The sequence below is a fragment of the Tympanuchus pallidicinctus genome, unplaced genomic scaffold, assembly GCF_026119805.1.
Source record: "Tympanuchus pallidicinctus isolate F22 unplaced genomic scaffold, pur_lepc_1.0 scaffold13, whole genome shotgun sequence".
In the NCBI taxonomy this organism is placed as follows: Eukaryota; Metazoa; Chordata; class Aves; order Galliformes; family Phasianidae; genus Tympanuchus; species Tympanuchus pallidicinctus.
The window spans coordinates 15,210,820-15,226,873 of NW_026294648.1; the positions used below are offsets into that span (position 1 = coordinate 15,210,820).

The 16,054-nt window shown below is 46.5% G+C and overlaps 1 protein-coding gene across 1 annotated transcript in view; it reads left to right on the forward strand.

Annotated features, from left to right (window-relative positions):
- The window catches only part of GPC3 (glypican 3), a 114,007-nt gene that overhangs the window by 54,976 nt on the left and 42,977 nt on the right, over nt 1–16,054 (forward strand). Inside the window, exons 4-5 of the mRNA XM_052673373.1 lie at nt 8,793–8,926; nt 10,568–10,693. Coding sequence (XP_052529333.1) covers nt 8,793–8,926; nt 10,568–10,693 — 260 coding nt within the window. The remainder of the gene's footprint in view (nt 1–8,792; nt 8,927–10,567; nt 10,694–16,054) is intronic.

The window sequence follows — 16,054 nt, forward strand, 5'->3', positions numbered from 1 at the left end:
TTGCTTCTGATGATCAAATTCCAGCCATTGGTTTGTCAACATCAGTAAAGGTGTTGCGATGAAAACCAGATTCATTCCACCTGCCTGTAAGCAGCCTATTGTGGAATGAGCCACTCTAATATATTAATCAGACATATAAGGCAGCATTGTAACAAGGTTAAAAGTGCACACCGATTTCCATTATAAAGATATTCTCAATCAAGCAGAACCTAATCTACTGCTGTAAGTCACTCTGTAATTCAATTGTACTAACCACAGCGCGTATAAGAGCAAGATGTGTTACAAAGTCTAAGAAAAAGCCCTGAAGATATTTTCTATAAAGATGTTTATAATGATTTACATTTTCAATAAGCCTGATTTGTCTTTAGGAAAATTGTAATTCCTTTATCACGGGCAAAAATCTAATAGGAGTCTTTTTACCTTGTCTGCTGTGTTTTGAGTAAATTATTTTGTTCTGACCTTTAATTAGATTAGACAATTTGCTGTCAGGAAAGGGGAAAAAAAAAAAATTAATATGGATCCGGTAGCTTCGAAACTAAGAAATCAAAAGATGAATAACAAGATCTTTGTGAGGGATGAAAAAACACAGGGCCTTCTTGAGCACTTCGTTGGCCTTGGATGGATGAATATTACCGCAACGGATCCCTGCAGTGCTGAGTGATTTTTACCACTTTCTGCCATTAACAATTACTGCATTTCCGTTGCAGGCTTTGCCCCAGGAGGCTGCGGTGTGGCTGTGGGCACAGCCTTGTGCACCCCTGAGCTGGGAGGTGCTCCTGGGGAGCACCCGTGCCCCCATAGCGCATCCTGGTGGTGCTCTGGGCTTAGCTGGAAATCCAGTGCTTGTTATCACTTTGCAGGAGATGTTGAGCAACTTAAAAACAAACAAACAAACCACTGATGATCTGGTGAGCTTCTGTGCCTCCAGCCTGGTTGCTTTAGCAGAAGGTGGTATTGAGAATGGGAGAGGTGGCTGCTGGGGCCCTTCCTATGGGAGAGCTACAGGCAGTGGGGTTCTGGCCCTGTGTTGATGGCTGGGAGGCACTGGGGTGCTTTGGAGTTGGAAGGTTTTCTGCACAGCTCAACTGCCCCTTCACAGAATGGTGTTTCATAGCAAAAAGTGCTCCCAAAACCTTTTGGGATTTGGTGCAAGAGTTCATTGAAGTACACATCTAAAAAGCTGCGTATACCTGTGAGCACAGACCCTCATGGGTTACAGGATGGCTGTTCTTTGTTACCTGCTTTGATATCACCAGTTAAAGCAGAGTTAGCAGTAAGCCTGGCGTGCTCTGTTTTATATAAATGTTATACTTACTATTGGATTCCTGATAGAAAGAGAACTAATTAAGGAGATGGGATATCATCAGTAGATTTTTCTTTCCTGAGATTTTATGAGCAGTAATTTGAAAAGAGCCATATTAAAGTCATTGAGAAACAAGTTAATGCTGCGTTTCCGAGAATATTACCCTTCTACCCAAAGATTATATTCAAGAACAAACAGTGTACAGTAGCTAATTGCTAGCTGACACATTATAATGGCTTTATACTTCCCAAATTGAATCAGTCTGGTTAAAGACAAAATGTCATGCAGTAACTTTTTAATTATTCAACAATGTATTTCTCAAAGAATAATTGAATCGCTGCTCGAGGCTGTAGGGAGAAAGTTGGACCAGTGGATATTGACCCCATTTGCTGCCCAGCTGACACTACTGCTTTTAAATAACCTCTGCCAGGCTGTCTCCAGGTTGCTGCCTTATGTCCCAGACTGATGGCAGATATCTGTTTTTTCCTTTTTTTTCCTCTCTAAATTAAGCTGTTAGGAATTCATTTCTCTGATTGTTCCTTTTTGTAGTGCTTCAGGCAAAAAAAAAAAAGTGCAATATTAAAATCCACAGCAATCTGCAAAGGAAACCTATTAACGGAGTGAAGGAAAATAGCAAATGCACCTTGCATGCCTTGAGCCCTCATCGTTCAGGAAATGTGGAGATGTGGCACTGAGGAGCGTGGTTATGGGCATGGTGGGATGGGTTGGGTTGGACTTGGTGATCTTAGAGGCCTTTTCCACCCTTAATGATTCTGTCTGTGCCCTGTGCTTTTTCTCACCAGTGTTGGTGGCCACGCAACAGGCAGAGGTGCAGAAAGGAACTTGGGATGATCTTGGTGGAAACTGGCCATCCTTAAATCCGCTTCCTTGCTTTGCTTCTCAGCCTGTTGAGCTGGAGAAGGTAACCCTCTCTGCAGCAGGACGGCCTTGCTGGGACATGCAACAGAGGTGATACGAGCATAATAGTGTGTGCAATGAGTTTTGCTTCTCAGCAAGACTTTGGTTGGCCTGGCTCACTCCTCCATGTTTTTCTTTTCTGTTGCGTTGTCCCTTTGCTGTGTGTTCATCATTCAGGCAATTCTGTTCCTCTTTCCAGGAATAAAACCGAGGTTTGGTTGTCTAAGAAACATCAGACTGCACGGATCTAACTTAAAAACATAACGGGTGTGTTAGTGTGCTATAGGGCCCTGTTCCAGGAAATGTTTCCATTTGGGAAAACTGCATCAGCGTGTGCTGAAAATGAAGCCAGTGTGTTTTTTTCTTTGCTTGACTGGTCCCTACTGTTAGCTGTGCTGGGACACCAATGCGTGCCCTGTGGTCTGCTGCCCAGGTCTGCCCATAAGAAACAAATACTCTGTTTTGTGTTAAACATGGAATGAACAAAACACTGGAGGGAAAGGCTGACTTCAAAAGTTGTGCTTTAATTGCATGTCATAGATTATAAATGCAAAGGAACAACTGTGATCATTTAGTCCAACTTCCTCTCTACCTATAAATAACAATAAACAGCCTTTTGCTTAAACACGAAGCAGCTTTCTCTGGTGGATTAAATGCTGCATACTGGCGGTGCTAGAAAGGAGGAACATCTTGTTTGCGTTATTTTATGCACGTTTGAAAGGCTCTGCTCCAACGGAGGTCATGGCTCCTTTGAGCAAAAGGGCATCAGCACAGCGGAGGATTGGGTCAGCGAGGGTGGGAGCTGGGCAGGGTGTGCTGGTTTATGTACATATGGAATGTTGGGTGCTGCTGGGAGTGGGGTGCCACGCTGCAATGGGAATGCCTTGGCAGCCCTCTGCTTGAGCCTTGGGTGCAGAGGGGTCCTCCATGCTCCTGCTGCCACACTGAGCCTCTGCGAAGCATCTCCTGGCACTCTGTTCTGACTGGAGGATGTGGTGGAAAAATTGCATGGTTATGTTTCCTTCTCACCAATCCATCCTCAGCTGGGATGTCCACTGGGCTTTGGAGGTGACAGCCCCCTGGTAATGCACTGCAGGGGTCCCCCAGCACTGCCTGCCCTGGTGTGACAGGCGCTGTTATTCTAAGCATTAGTGTTTGTGTGCATCTTACACATTATAGTGCTGCATTATTTAAAGGGGATGCATTATGGAACAGTGCTCTGCTCAGCGTGGAGGGCAGGTCTCTCCCTGCCATCCCTGCTGTTCTGGCTGCTTGGTCAGGAGGCTGTCTTATGTAATCCCTGCAAGGTGATGTCTGAATCATGGGTCGTAATGCAACAGGGTTGATTAACAGCAGCAGCACTCTGTTAATGGGGAATGTTAGAGAAATGTGTGCAGAAGACATCTATGTTGTCACATTGCATTCCTGCTCAAGCGTGTGAAACCGCAGTGATCATTACTTGCTGAATAATGACGTGCTTCCAAAAAATAAAGGGCTGTAGATTCATTGTTATGTCCATAATCATATCTTCTGCTGTGAGAAGGGTGAGGGAGTGGGGAGTTCTTTCACATCCTCCTGACAAAATGTATATAATGATTACAAGCATAGAATAAGAACATTTGTCCTAGCTAAATGTTTATTCACTTCTGTTAATCGGAATGGGTTTGAGAGTGGGCCACAGTCCGTGGAAGCAATGCAATCACTCCAGCACTGTGGCAGATTTAAATCAGTAATAAAAGCCCTGGGGAAATTAACAAGACAAAACATTAACCACAGACTAAACATTAACATATATTAGCATTTTTATTACACCTGTAGAAATGGCAAACAGGCTTGGTTACTACTATTAAAAAGTTTATGCTCTATCCCCCATCATTGCAATGTATATTTTGTTTTAAGCCCTTTAGAATTTAATTAAGCTGATTTCTGTCGCAGCGTTTGAGTAACAGACTTCAGGTTCACTTTTATGGTGACTTTGAAGATAAAGAACGCCTTCATCCTCTGTTTATAATGCTAATGATACGTGTGACATTTAGCAGAGCGGGCTGTGAAAAAGCCACAAGGAGAGGGGAGGCAGCGCCAGGGCAAGGAGCTGCTCTGCTGTTCTCAGGATGAGTGGCCAAAGGAGGATCCTGCATGAGATGATGCTCAGGGCTTTGTGGGTTCTCCAAAGGCAGCGTGTTTTTTTTTTCCAGGGCTTTGATGGTCTGTTCTGAGCGAAGCTGGCGCTGTGGCAAATCGCCCTTTCCGAGGCTGTGTTCAAATCACTTACAGTAGTTAATCGCTTCTCAGTTTAATGCGCGGCTTCTCCCGAAGGGAACTCAGAAATAGGTATAAAATGACATATGTGAACTGCAGAGAGTGGAGAAGATTGCAGGAGGAAATCTTTAAAAATGAGGCCATCCCCTGGAGGGGGGGAAAAAGGAGGGGGGAAAAAAAAAAAGTACTGTCTCTTCCTGGAGGATGAATCTATAAGCAGAAGAGTTCACAGAGAAGACAAATGGAAGCTTTCCTTAAAGTTTAAGCAAAGGTCAAATACAGAAAGCTGTCCTTTGGAGTAGGGTTTGTGGTCTGGATGGGAAGCTGCTGCAGCAGGTTCCCAGCTTGTCTGATGCACTCTCATCTTCTAAGGGAAAGCTGATAAGCTTTTTTTTTTCCTTTCCAGAAACCTTCTAGGAAATTACCTTCAGAATGCTCACACCTCTTAGAGGTGGTGCTCAGATTGGTGTGGGGCATCACTTGTGTGCTGCTTCCCAGCTGTGGGTGCCCCATCCTTAGAGGTGCCCAAAGCTGGGTTGCAATGGGGCCCTGGACAGCCTGAGCTGGTGGGGTGCACACAGCCCACAGAAGGGGTTGTAATGAGAGGGACTTTAAGTTCCCTTCCAACTCAAGCTGTTCTGTAATTCCCATGTGTCTATTGCAAATTAAGTCCTTTGGCATCTCTAAATGAATGGAGGAGCGCTGAGATGGTGCTCCATTAGGGTTTTCCCTGTGCTCCTCTCAGATCAATGCTCCCTTCCAGGCAGAGCCATTATCCAGCCCCTGGGGTGTGGGAGACAGATGCCCACTGCCTGTGGGGACGTACGTAGGCTGGGCTGCCCTGAGGCTGTGGGGCAGAGGTGGGGGTGTGTGGTGGTCAGTGGGAGGCAGTGTCATGCTGCATCGTGCTTGCTTGGAGAATGCTAATGAAATCAAGGAATTAGCAAGTTTATTAATGAGATGGAGCAGGAAAACCGAGCTTTGGCTGTTGAAGTAGTCGGTGGTGTTGGGCACTTGTGAAAGTTTGGGGATTTGAGGGAGGTGTTGTGTTGTGTGCCCTAACCAAAAAGCCCAACCCATTTTGCTTAAAAATCATTCTGCCATTTTATTATTCATTTTCTGTAGCGTAATGCTTCAAGCTGCAGCCTGTTCTGGGACATGAAATAAGACTGCAACGTTCTTGCACTGAATATACTTCTAATAAGGATTTGTGTGTGTTTATGATGCCTCTGACAGCACTCAAAGCCACAGATCCATTGGCTTCGTTCTGTGGGTGTGCTTTGCTTTCCACGTTTGTCCCTTTGTTGCATCTCAGATTGTCATTTTTTGGACTCTAAAATTTGGAGCTTGCTTTAGAACAGTAATGATGATCGGGAAGAGCTTGGAGAACAGAGTCTGTGTGTTTTAGTTGCAGCAGGGAGGCAAAGAAGAGGAAGGATGGAAACAGACTTGCTGAGATGTTGTCCCAGGACCACTGGTGGCCCAGCAGGCTGCAGCAGATGGCTTGTGAACGCCTTTCCCCCTCCAATGCACAACGATCCTGCCCCTGCAAATGAGCAGGCAATCTGTTACTTCTACATTCTCTCACTTTGCTTAATGTTCAAATCCCAGCTGGATTTTTGACTGAAAAGTGACAATCATTTGGCTGCGACTTCACAAGATGAGCTGCGCATTGGTGTGTTTTTTTCCTGAGAAGGTCAATTGGTCCTTGAATAAATAACTAAGAAAGAACTTGCAGCACATGCTGCCCAAACTTCCCAACTTCGTGCTTGCCAAGACTACATCTGCTGCCCTGTTTTGGGGCTGTGTTTGTGAGAGGGCTGCAATTTGGGGCTCTATCTATTGCACTCTCCTGTAAAGCCCCAGTGCTGCCCGGTCCCATGTCTGGGGCTCAGCCCAAACTGCAGTGGAGTTGCGTGGCCCCATCCACCGGGTGCTTTGCTTTTTGAAGTGGTGCCTCAGATGGTGCCATTGTTCCCGCTGTCACTTGGGCCCTCCTCTCCCATTCAGCACGCTTCAGCATCCTTGGAAAAAAAAAAAAGCCTTGATCCTGGCCTTGCTCTTCTCTTGGAGTTCAATAGGCTTTGCCAGCTGAAAGGCTGCTTTCAAAGGGGGAAGGGAGGCTTTTCAGAGTTTGGGGGAAATCAAAGGGAATCATCACAAATGGCTGCTTAAAATAACCGACCTTTTCCCGCGTCCCTCCTCTGCTTTGCATTCCTGTGCAGAATGTGGGTGCAATGGTGGAGCTTTTGTTGCTGCTCATTTTGTGCCCTCTGTCTCTCAGTGTCTGCATGCCCTGTCTTTGCCCTTTAGGGTTTGGAGCAGAACCCATCTTTGACCCCCCCCACTGTCTCAGACGGTACCTTTTGGGATGAGATGTGCAGCACCTCATACATCCTCATAGAATTGTTTGAGTTGGGAGGGGCCCTTAAAGGCTATCTGGTCCAACTCTCCTGCACTGAGCAGGGACACCCACAGCTCCATTGGTGCGCTCAGAGCCTCATCCAGGCTGACCTTGGGTGTCTGCAGGGGTACCTGCCACATCTTTGGGCAACCTGTGCTAATGCCTCACTACTCTTATTGGAAATAACTTCTTCCTTTTTCAGTCTAAGTCTCTCATCTTTTAGTTTGAAACCACTTCTCCGTGTCCTATCGCAACAAACAGAAACTGCAGTGCCTGGCTTCCTGTTTGGCTTCACTTCTACTTTGTACTGTATGGCATCCTGAGCAAAAAAAACTGCCACTCTTGATAACGAAACAGGTGATATTTGTAATTTATTTGCCCAACCAAATGCAGGATGTAATAGAACGCAGTTAATCTCTTCTTGCACATCAGATGCTCTTAGCTTTGGGCAGTGGGTGTGCTTTTAATCAGTGTGCTGCTCAGGGCCATTCAGCAGCTGCAGTGCTGTGATGTGGAGCTCGATGAGGTGCTGCTGGGATTGTATTGTAGGTACGTGGTTGGTCCCAAGCCTGGATGTGGGTGGTGGGATGAGGCTTGAGGAAAGTGAAATCAGTGTTGGCTGTGGTGCTTTTGTGGTCCCTGAGCATTCTGCAAGTGTGCCCAAGTCCTGCAGAAACACTGATAGGTTTGGTGGGTTGATAGCTGTACTGGATAATCGTGGTAGTCTTTTCCAACCTCAGTGATGATTTAGTGAGTACTATTGGTAACAGGTGGATGGTTGGGCTGGATGATCTTGAAGGTCTTTTCCAACCTTGGTGATTCTGTGATTCTATGATTCTAAGTGGTCTAGAAGGGCATTTCCTAGCATTGAGTTGGACTGGTGGTGCCATGGTGGGGTAGCTGTCTAGCTGTCCACTGTCAGTGTCCTGCAGAAGGAGATGGGCACAGGTCCACCTGCAGTGGGATTGCAGCAGCAGTGCTGTGAAGCTGGCATGGAGTCACGGGGCAGCGGCCATGTGGGAGAACTTTAATGAGGTCTTTTGGATTCTTGCCACTGCAGCCACTTAACGAATCATCATCTGTATGCTAATGACCTAATTTGTGTCATTAACAGAAACCTGTTAATCAAGACCTCCCATGACATGACTCAGCTGGAGCTGCAATGCTTGCTGTATTTTAGGCTGTGATTTTCTTTCAATTAGCAATGATACGTATGATGCTCATCCCTGGGTACCAGCAGCATGAGCTCTGCAGATGCTGAGCTGCTTCGAGCTGCAGAATGGAGGGCTCAGGATCTGCCTTTTGAAGGGAGGTGTTTCCTAACAGTCTGGCTGGAAAGGTGGAGCGTGGTACCGTGAGGTGCTGCGAACTTGGGGAAGGAAGGAAAGATGCATGAGCATCTTTCTGCCAGTGTGAGTTTGACTCAACAGAAGGGTGCTCGTTCAGGAGTTGGGCTGCATCCTTAAGGCAAACAACAGTTTGGTTTTGGGCAGTGGGATGTGCATGGGAGGGAGTCCATCAGGCATCACCTTGGTCTGCAGACTGGGTATGTGCATCCTTGTAGGGATGGTGTCTTCACCTTCCAGGGCAAGATGTGTGGCAACTTTAAAAATCCTCAAAATCAGACTCAAGTGGCTCTATGCTCGCAGGGAGATCAAGTGCATCAGTGTGTTCTCTGCTAATTATTTCACTTCTTTTTTTTTTTCCCTTGGAGCGGGGCACTGTAAGTGAAGTGAGAAGTAACGTAGAGTCCTAAACCTATTCTGAGAGTGATTTGGGAACTCCGGGGTTGCTGGAGGTAGGCAGTGGCGTACAAAGTTCCTAACCCAGCAGCGTGCATCTTTGTTGTCTTCCTTCAGTACTTATGGCCCCGATATTCCCTCATGCTGTGGTGTTTGCATGTCCCAGGTCAGCCGGCTCTGCGGTCACGCTCAGCAGAGGCAGTATCGATCCACTAATTACCCTGAAGACCTCTTCATTGACAAAAAAGTCCTGAAGGTGACTCGCGTAGAGCAGGAAGAAACGCTGTCGAGCAGGAGGAGGTAAGTGCACAAAATGCCATTTCTGGATTTGCTGAGCGTTGCTGTTGTGCCAGATATACCCCCGGGTAGAAATGGTGGCTGTCAGCTAAAACTTTGCACGAAGCAACGTGCAGCCAGTGGGCTTATTTCACTTTGATTCTGTGCAGTCTTTCACAGTAGTTCAGAGATATATACAGCCTTCCACTGTGTATTACCAAGTGAAGCAGGTGCTCTGCCTTTACTGCTGTTGTAAATACTATAAAAATCTGTACAGGAAAGGGCAAATTCAGCCCTTCTTATACCTGGGGATGGACTAGCTTGGAGCAACAGAGCCACATTCCAGTTACAGTTCCCATGAGATAACAGCAGGACTCACATTCCTCCCTTGTCTCGACATGTTGGAGATGCTGTTTTAGGACTACGCAGCCTAATGAGATCTGCTGCAACAAATCACACAAGCTTATACTTGCAGGTATGGAGGAGTTTCTGCTGTCTTCTTCCTGCCCTGCTTGGAACTCTGGGCAGCAGAAAGGCTTTCTTCTTTTTATTCTCCCTGATGCTGCTTGGATGCACAGGATGTGAGGAGCTGGACATGACGTGAATTGGCTCAGGGTTGGTAGGACAGCAGACCTTGTCTTATTCATTGAGAAATAAGGCAATGAATGAGACCATGTCCTGTTTCGTTGTGCTTAGTGTAAGGGGCTGGCCCTCTCTCCTCAGTGCAGTATGTGACTGCAGGAGGTGGTTGCCCAAAGAAAAGATATGTGCAGGAAAGTGAGCTCCCAGCCTGTGTAAGGGCTTTGGGTTCCCCAGTCAAACTCTTGTTTATGGGTGTGGATAGGGGAAGGCTGCTGTAGGCTGGCAGGCTGTGCTGTGCTGGGCCGGGGAGGGGTTTGAGTTCCCACTGCTTCTGCTTCCATCTGCGCCTGCAAAACCCAGCGCTGGGCTTTTCCTTGCTTCGTCTGCCCCCAGCTGGCAGCCGGGAGCTTGGGCTGGAGAGGAGACCCCGAGCTCACAGGAACCTCAGCAAATCCCTGCTCTGGGAGAGGGGTGCGGGGAGCACGGCATGCCCCGAGAAATAACCCATTGCCAGAGACATGAATGTACTGAACTGCAGCCAGGAGGTTTTGAGGCCAAGTCTGATCTCCTCCAGTTCCCTACTGTTCATATTCCTCCACTCTGTGTAGTGTTTACCTAATCAGATCTGCTGTCGTGTCCTAGTGACAGCTGTTGAGTGCCCCAGGTCACTTCTTCCATTGCAAGCTGCACACCTAAGCTGCAAGGAGTGCTGCATCCCGTGCCCCATTTCTGTCTGCTGCTGGGGCCCTGGGGTTGACCCATGCCCTGGTCACTATGTACCACTGCTGGGAGGGACCTGCCTGGGCCAGGTGACCCTGGAGCTGCAGTGGGCTGAGGCCCTGCTGCATCCCCTTCATCGGGACGGTTCTGCCCTGAAAAGCACAGACCTTGACCGAATATCATCAGAGAATGATGCTCGATGCTGCTTGAGGTCACGAACAAGACTGATGCTTTGTGGCCTGTATGTTCCCTGCTGTCCTCTTGTTGTGTTTGGCCATGTTGACTGCCTTCACTGGTTAAGTGCCATCAACCTTATATTTTCTTTTCGTGACTGAGAATCAATTTTTTTCCCCTTTCTTCCAGGGAACTGATTATGAAGCTGAAGTCTCACAGTGATTTTTACAGCAGCTTGCCAGAGTACATCTGCAACCACAGCTCTGCTGTTCACAACGACACCATTTGCTGGAATGGGCAAGAAGTCGTGGGAAGGTGAATCATTTCTTCCTTCCCTTTCCTCAGCACTGCTCATCATTTCTTATCCAGACCAGGATACTGCTTATTGCCTTAAGAAACCTTTGGCAGAGCTGGCATCTACTGGTGTTGCAGCTCAGGTTGATGTGCAAAGGGTGGAGGGGAGAAGTAGTCGTGTGCCACCCTCCACTGAGCTTTCTCTGCTCTGCTGTGAAATCCCTGCAGCCACAAGCAGGTTTTGTTTCAGTGAGCTGGAGAGAGGGGAGAGGCAGCAGCTCAGCACAGCCATGCACAGAGGTTATGGGGTGGGTACGTGGAGGGGCACAAGCAGGCTGCACTTGCTGTGATGGTGATAACAGAGAAGACAAGAGTGGGATTAATAACATAAAGTGGAGGAGGGGAATATTAATAAAATTGGAGCATTTTCTTGCAAAAATTGTTTCTTAGGAATGTAAATGTGGAAACAGAACTTGGAAGTTTTTTTTTTTAATAATTATATTTAACTTTTCTTTAATAACTCTACTTTGCAAAGCATCTTTTGCTATTAAGTCATTTGCATAAGGGAAGAAATAGAAATAAAATCAGTTGTTGAGATTATTAATTAGAACTTCTTGATTCGGTAGCCTCCAGTGGTGATTAGCCTGCACTTCTAATACTGGCCTGAAACACTGAAGAGACCAAAATAGCATCAAAATGTATTTTTAAAAGAATTATTTGAACATCTAAGATTGCAACCTTAGCCAATAGTGTTGCATCATGTGGAGCTGAGACTGCCAAAACAGTGCTCTGGGTGCTTGGGCTTCCTGGCCGGGGATCCCTTTCAGGGAATCTGAGAGCATTCCTGAAAATCAGGTGCATTCCAGGTAACCCCAACCACCAGTGTGTTTATTCAGCCTTTTCCCCCAGAGGGAGCCAAGCAGCTGTTCACCTCATAGAAGTGATTTTGCAGGCTGCACTGGGAATGCTGTGGTGTGCCTGAATTTCTGGTGCAGCTGCAGCCGTCCTCCTGCTGGACTGACGTGCAACTGCTGGGCCTCATTCATAGCCCAGTTTGCTGCTTTTCATGAGAAATGTGGTGCTTTTTGAATCCCTGGTTTCAATTTCAGGCTGTTGAGATGGTAGTTTGTTCTGTGTTTGTTACTGCTGTGAGAGAGGGGTCTGAGTTTCTGGGGTTTGTGTGTGACACAAGAGCCCTCCGGGTGCCTGGAACAGCACAGGGATGTGTGTGCTGTTATTGTATCTGGTGCTGTGCAGATGGTGGACGAAGCTGGTTAGGCACTGCTGTGTCATTGAGCTCAGTGAGGTCTGCATGGACCCATCTGAGCTTTGCTGGTGTTCTCGTAGGGCTTGTGGCCATTTACCTCTCATATCCTTGATGTAGTTCCTAAGTGTTAATGAAATTAGAGAGAAACCCTGGGCCAGAGATGCTCAGTGCCTTCCTGCTGTGTCCCATTTCCCAAGCTAAGCCCTGAACCACCCTGTTTCCTCCTCCAAAGGCATGTGCCTTTAGGTACTCCAGGCGCAGTGGGCTCCACTGATGGCTCAGCACCACTCACCTTGCTTTCTGTATTTTAGCTTTTCTTTAAGAGATGTTTCCCACATTTTCTTTTATGTTGTTTTATTTTGTAGTCCTTTGTCCATCCCATTTACTTCTCCTTAAATAACTTAAGCCAACTTAATAGCAAGAATTTGTCCTTCCTGATTGATCTGTGGGTTACTAGCTTGCTAACTTTCTCTTTTGGGGTTTTAAGATGTGATGCCGTGGCCTAGCAGAAGGAATGCTTTGCTAGCTGTACGAAGACAGCAGATTTCACTGCTCATGCCCTGAGCAGTGCCTGTGATTTTGCTGTGCTGAACACAAGCCAAAGTGGGAAGAAAAAGAGAAAAGGCAACGAGCTACAGTTTTTCAAACTTTTCAGTGTGCAAAAAACATCCCGTGCTGTGATTCCCACAGCTGATGCCCTGGCTGCATAATTAGCTCATGTAAAGCCTTCAACTTAAGCCAAGTGGGTGCTGAGATATTGAACTCGTCTCAGTTTCTATGGGAGTTAGAATCTCGGAGATGATTTGAGCTTTATATATAGCACCAAGTTTTTACAGCGTTTAATACTAAAAGCCTGTTAAAATCTAGATTCTCAGAGTTTAATAATCTGCTTACGCTGTATATTCCTCCCAAGCTGTTCTGAATAGAATGACAGCAACATGTGCCTGCTGCAGAGCTTGTAAGTGCTTTAAGTATTTCTGTTAGATATTACCATTTCCAAATTGTTTCAGACAAACTCGTGTGTTAATCTAAGTCACCCGCATAACTCTTGTTCTCCTTATACCAATTCCAAATTAATATATTTTTAGCACCTTGCCAGATCCTCTTCTTCAAGCTAGGAGTCTCAGATTTCCCTTTTTTTGCCAGCGTGCTGTGGTTTGTTTTAATCATACAAATCATAAACAATGGAAGCACAATTGGAAGCAAGGGAGAAAAATGAGATTCTGTAATTGGAACAAAGGAAATTCCATGCCAGCAATAACCCTTTAGCTCATGAAGGGTTTGGTTATTTCTGGCAGCGCTGCAAAATATCTGATACAATGGAGTCCCCAAAGAGGGAGGCTGTATAACTTTTCAAGCACATAAAACACAGCTTTGTAGCAAATGTAGGCTATAATGAAAGGATAGTAGGCAAATTCAGTGGGTTATTGAGTGGCCATAATTGTTTCCAGAGTATTCCAGAAATGAAGACCATGAATCTTCCTATATTAAGCCTGCTGCTTGGTCTTAAGTTTAACCAATCCTTCCAGAATCTATTTGTCTTGGACTTTACTGAACTGATGTAAGAATGGAGGGAGGATTCAGGCTGTCCTTTTACGCTTCAAACTCCCGTTGTTTGGCAGTGAATAATGCAGCGTTTGCTGTTCATACCTGAGACTTCAACTTTTAATAAAAGCTAATATTTGCAGCATGCTCACCGCCTGCAGTGCAGCGTATGGAGTAGGTTGGAAGAGGCAGCGTTGCTCTTTGGCAGGGAAATATTGCAGCAAAACCTCAGAGGGTTCACATGGCAGTGAGACCGGGCTGGAAGGAAGGTGGAATTTGGAAATCCACCAGAAGATGTCTCTCTGATTTAGGTCTGAGTGCTCCCTGCTGAGAGCGCTGTATCCTTCTGGTCGCTTTTGAAGAAACTTGCTCAGAGCTACTGGTGGTGTAAACTGGCTGTGACTTCTGGTATTTGCCCTCTTAAGGACTCCTGCCCTCCAAAGAGGCAAGACTTGGCCACTGAGCTGTTTTGTAGCAGTCTGTGTCGCACTGATCTAGTAGAGGAGGAGCCTGCAAAAGATACTTGCTTGTAAATTGTTCAGTTGCATCTGAGTCAGTACTGTGCGAGTGGAAGGCAAGCATAAAGTGCTACTTGGATTAAAAAAAAAAACACCACCACCACCACCAACAAAAAGCTTTTTCTAAAAGGTGTAATTCTTTGGCTTAGAAGATTACTTTCTCTAAATCATGTGTCAGGCTTTGCAGTAACTCATCTCTAATCCTAGCATGGCCAGGAAGGATGAACGCACATATTACTTTTATTGCCATAAATTTAAATTGCATTTGTCATCTTGTCTTCCTTGCTCTGAAATGAAAGCCAAGATAGAACTGCGTTTAGGCTGGAATGACCCAACATTCACAGGAGACATTTGTGGATGGTGGTGAGGAAAAGAGGAAATCCCTTAATGTGACTTCAGCCTTTGGCACTTTTGTCTTGTGGATGAAAAGGAGAACAAAGGGTCTTTAGCTGTGTTATCCCTACAGAAGACTTGAGCTCATCAATGTTTTCATCAGGTGGTTGTCTTTTAAGTTGTTTTTAGCAAGAGCAACATGACATTTGTCTTTGGAGAGTACTGTGACCCCAGCAAGAGCCCATCCCCAGGGAGCCTGGACAAGGAGCTGCTGCTGACCAACATGGAGGCACATCAAAGAACAGAGTACTTTGAGCTTTGCTTATGAAGTGGAAACTAAACCATGCTCGTATTGCAACACTGATATCCCTTCAGCTCCCATAACCATTGGGTGGACTTTACCTACTGTGTGTTTGCTCTCCGGTGCTGTTGTCCCCATGGTAGAGGCGTACAATGGGGTTGATGGAGATTCATAAGCAGAAGGGGCTGTGCTTTTGGCACATGTTTGAAGTGGCTCAGGATAGCTCAAATCTCTTTTTTTCCTTAACTGTGGCTGGGGAACCATGGAGGAAATGATCCCACTCGGCACACAGAGGAGCTATGTGCTAGGAGCCCCTCATCCTCCAGCTCTGTGGGGTCTCCAAAGGCATCTCCTTGTCCCATTAAGGTCCTTGGGGGCCTGACTGCTTGGACCAGGCTGCAGAGAGAGATGCTAGCTGCCCTTTGTGGCATTTCAGGAATGCTTGTCTCTCATTGAAACTGCATCTCAGAGTCCTTAACCCTTGGTCTGGCAGCATCCTGCAAGCATGAATGCATAGCAGCCTGCACTCCTCCTGCAAGCTTGGTACCTTGCTGTAGCTGCCTTCTTCCCTTATATATATGACCTCATGTGGGTAGAGAAATCCTTTCTGGCAGTGCTGCCTGAATTTCAGAAGGGCTTTCACCCACTCAAAACCAAGCTATTGAGTTTCTTTGTGTAAAGCTTCTTAGGAGAGAGATTGTAATAATTCAGGTATGCACCAAACGGCGGCTCAGTTCTGCTCTTACTAAAACCTGTGGGAGATTTATCCAGCTAGTTAAATCGCTTAAACCACAGGAGATTTTTCCACTTTAAAGTGTTTCTAAATTCAGTTCACAGCGATGTGAAAAACGGTAATTCCTTTGGCACTGTGACAGCCCTGTGCAGCACGGACGATTGTGTTCAGCTGCCAGACGCGTTCCTCAGGTTGGCACAGTGGCACGAAGCGACTCTGAGACAAATAAGGAGCAGGTTGAGTGGTTCGCTGCTTCCAGTGTTTTGTTCCCCTGCAGGGGGTTAAATGCACTTCTGCAGGGCTGCTCTGCGCTTGCTGCAGCGCTGGCTTCCCACGAGATGGAGCTCAGAGCACGCGGTCCCAGCTGGCTTTTGGCCGGGGGCTGTGAGCTCTCAGCCCGGAAGAAACCTCTGACTGAGTGGGGAAATGCCTTCCTGAGCTGGCAGCTATTATGTCTTGGGTGTATGTGTACTTGGTGCTTGCTCCGGTGTGAGGGGGGCGCTTGGTGCAGCGGGATGCTGATGGGGATGCTGGGTGCTCGTGTATGGGTAACTCCTGCTTGGAAAAAGCTTTGGTTGGTGTGGAAATCAACTTCAGCACTGCGTTTTTAAATGATGTGAATATTTCAGCCTGGATAAGAGAGTTTGTTGGGGAGACCCAGTAGCAGTTGTCAGTATTTAAAGGT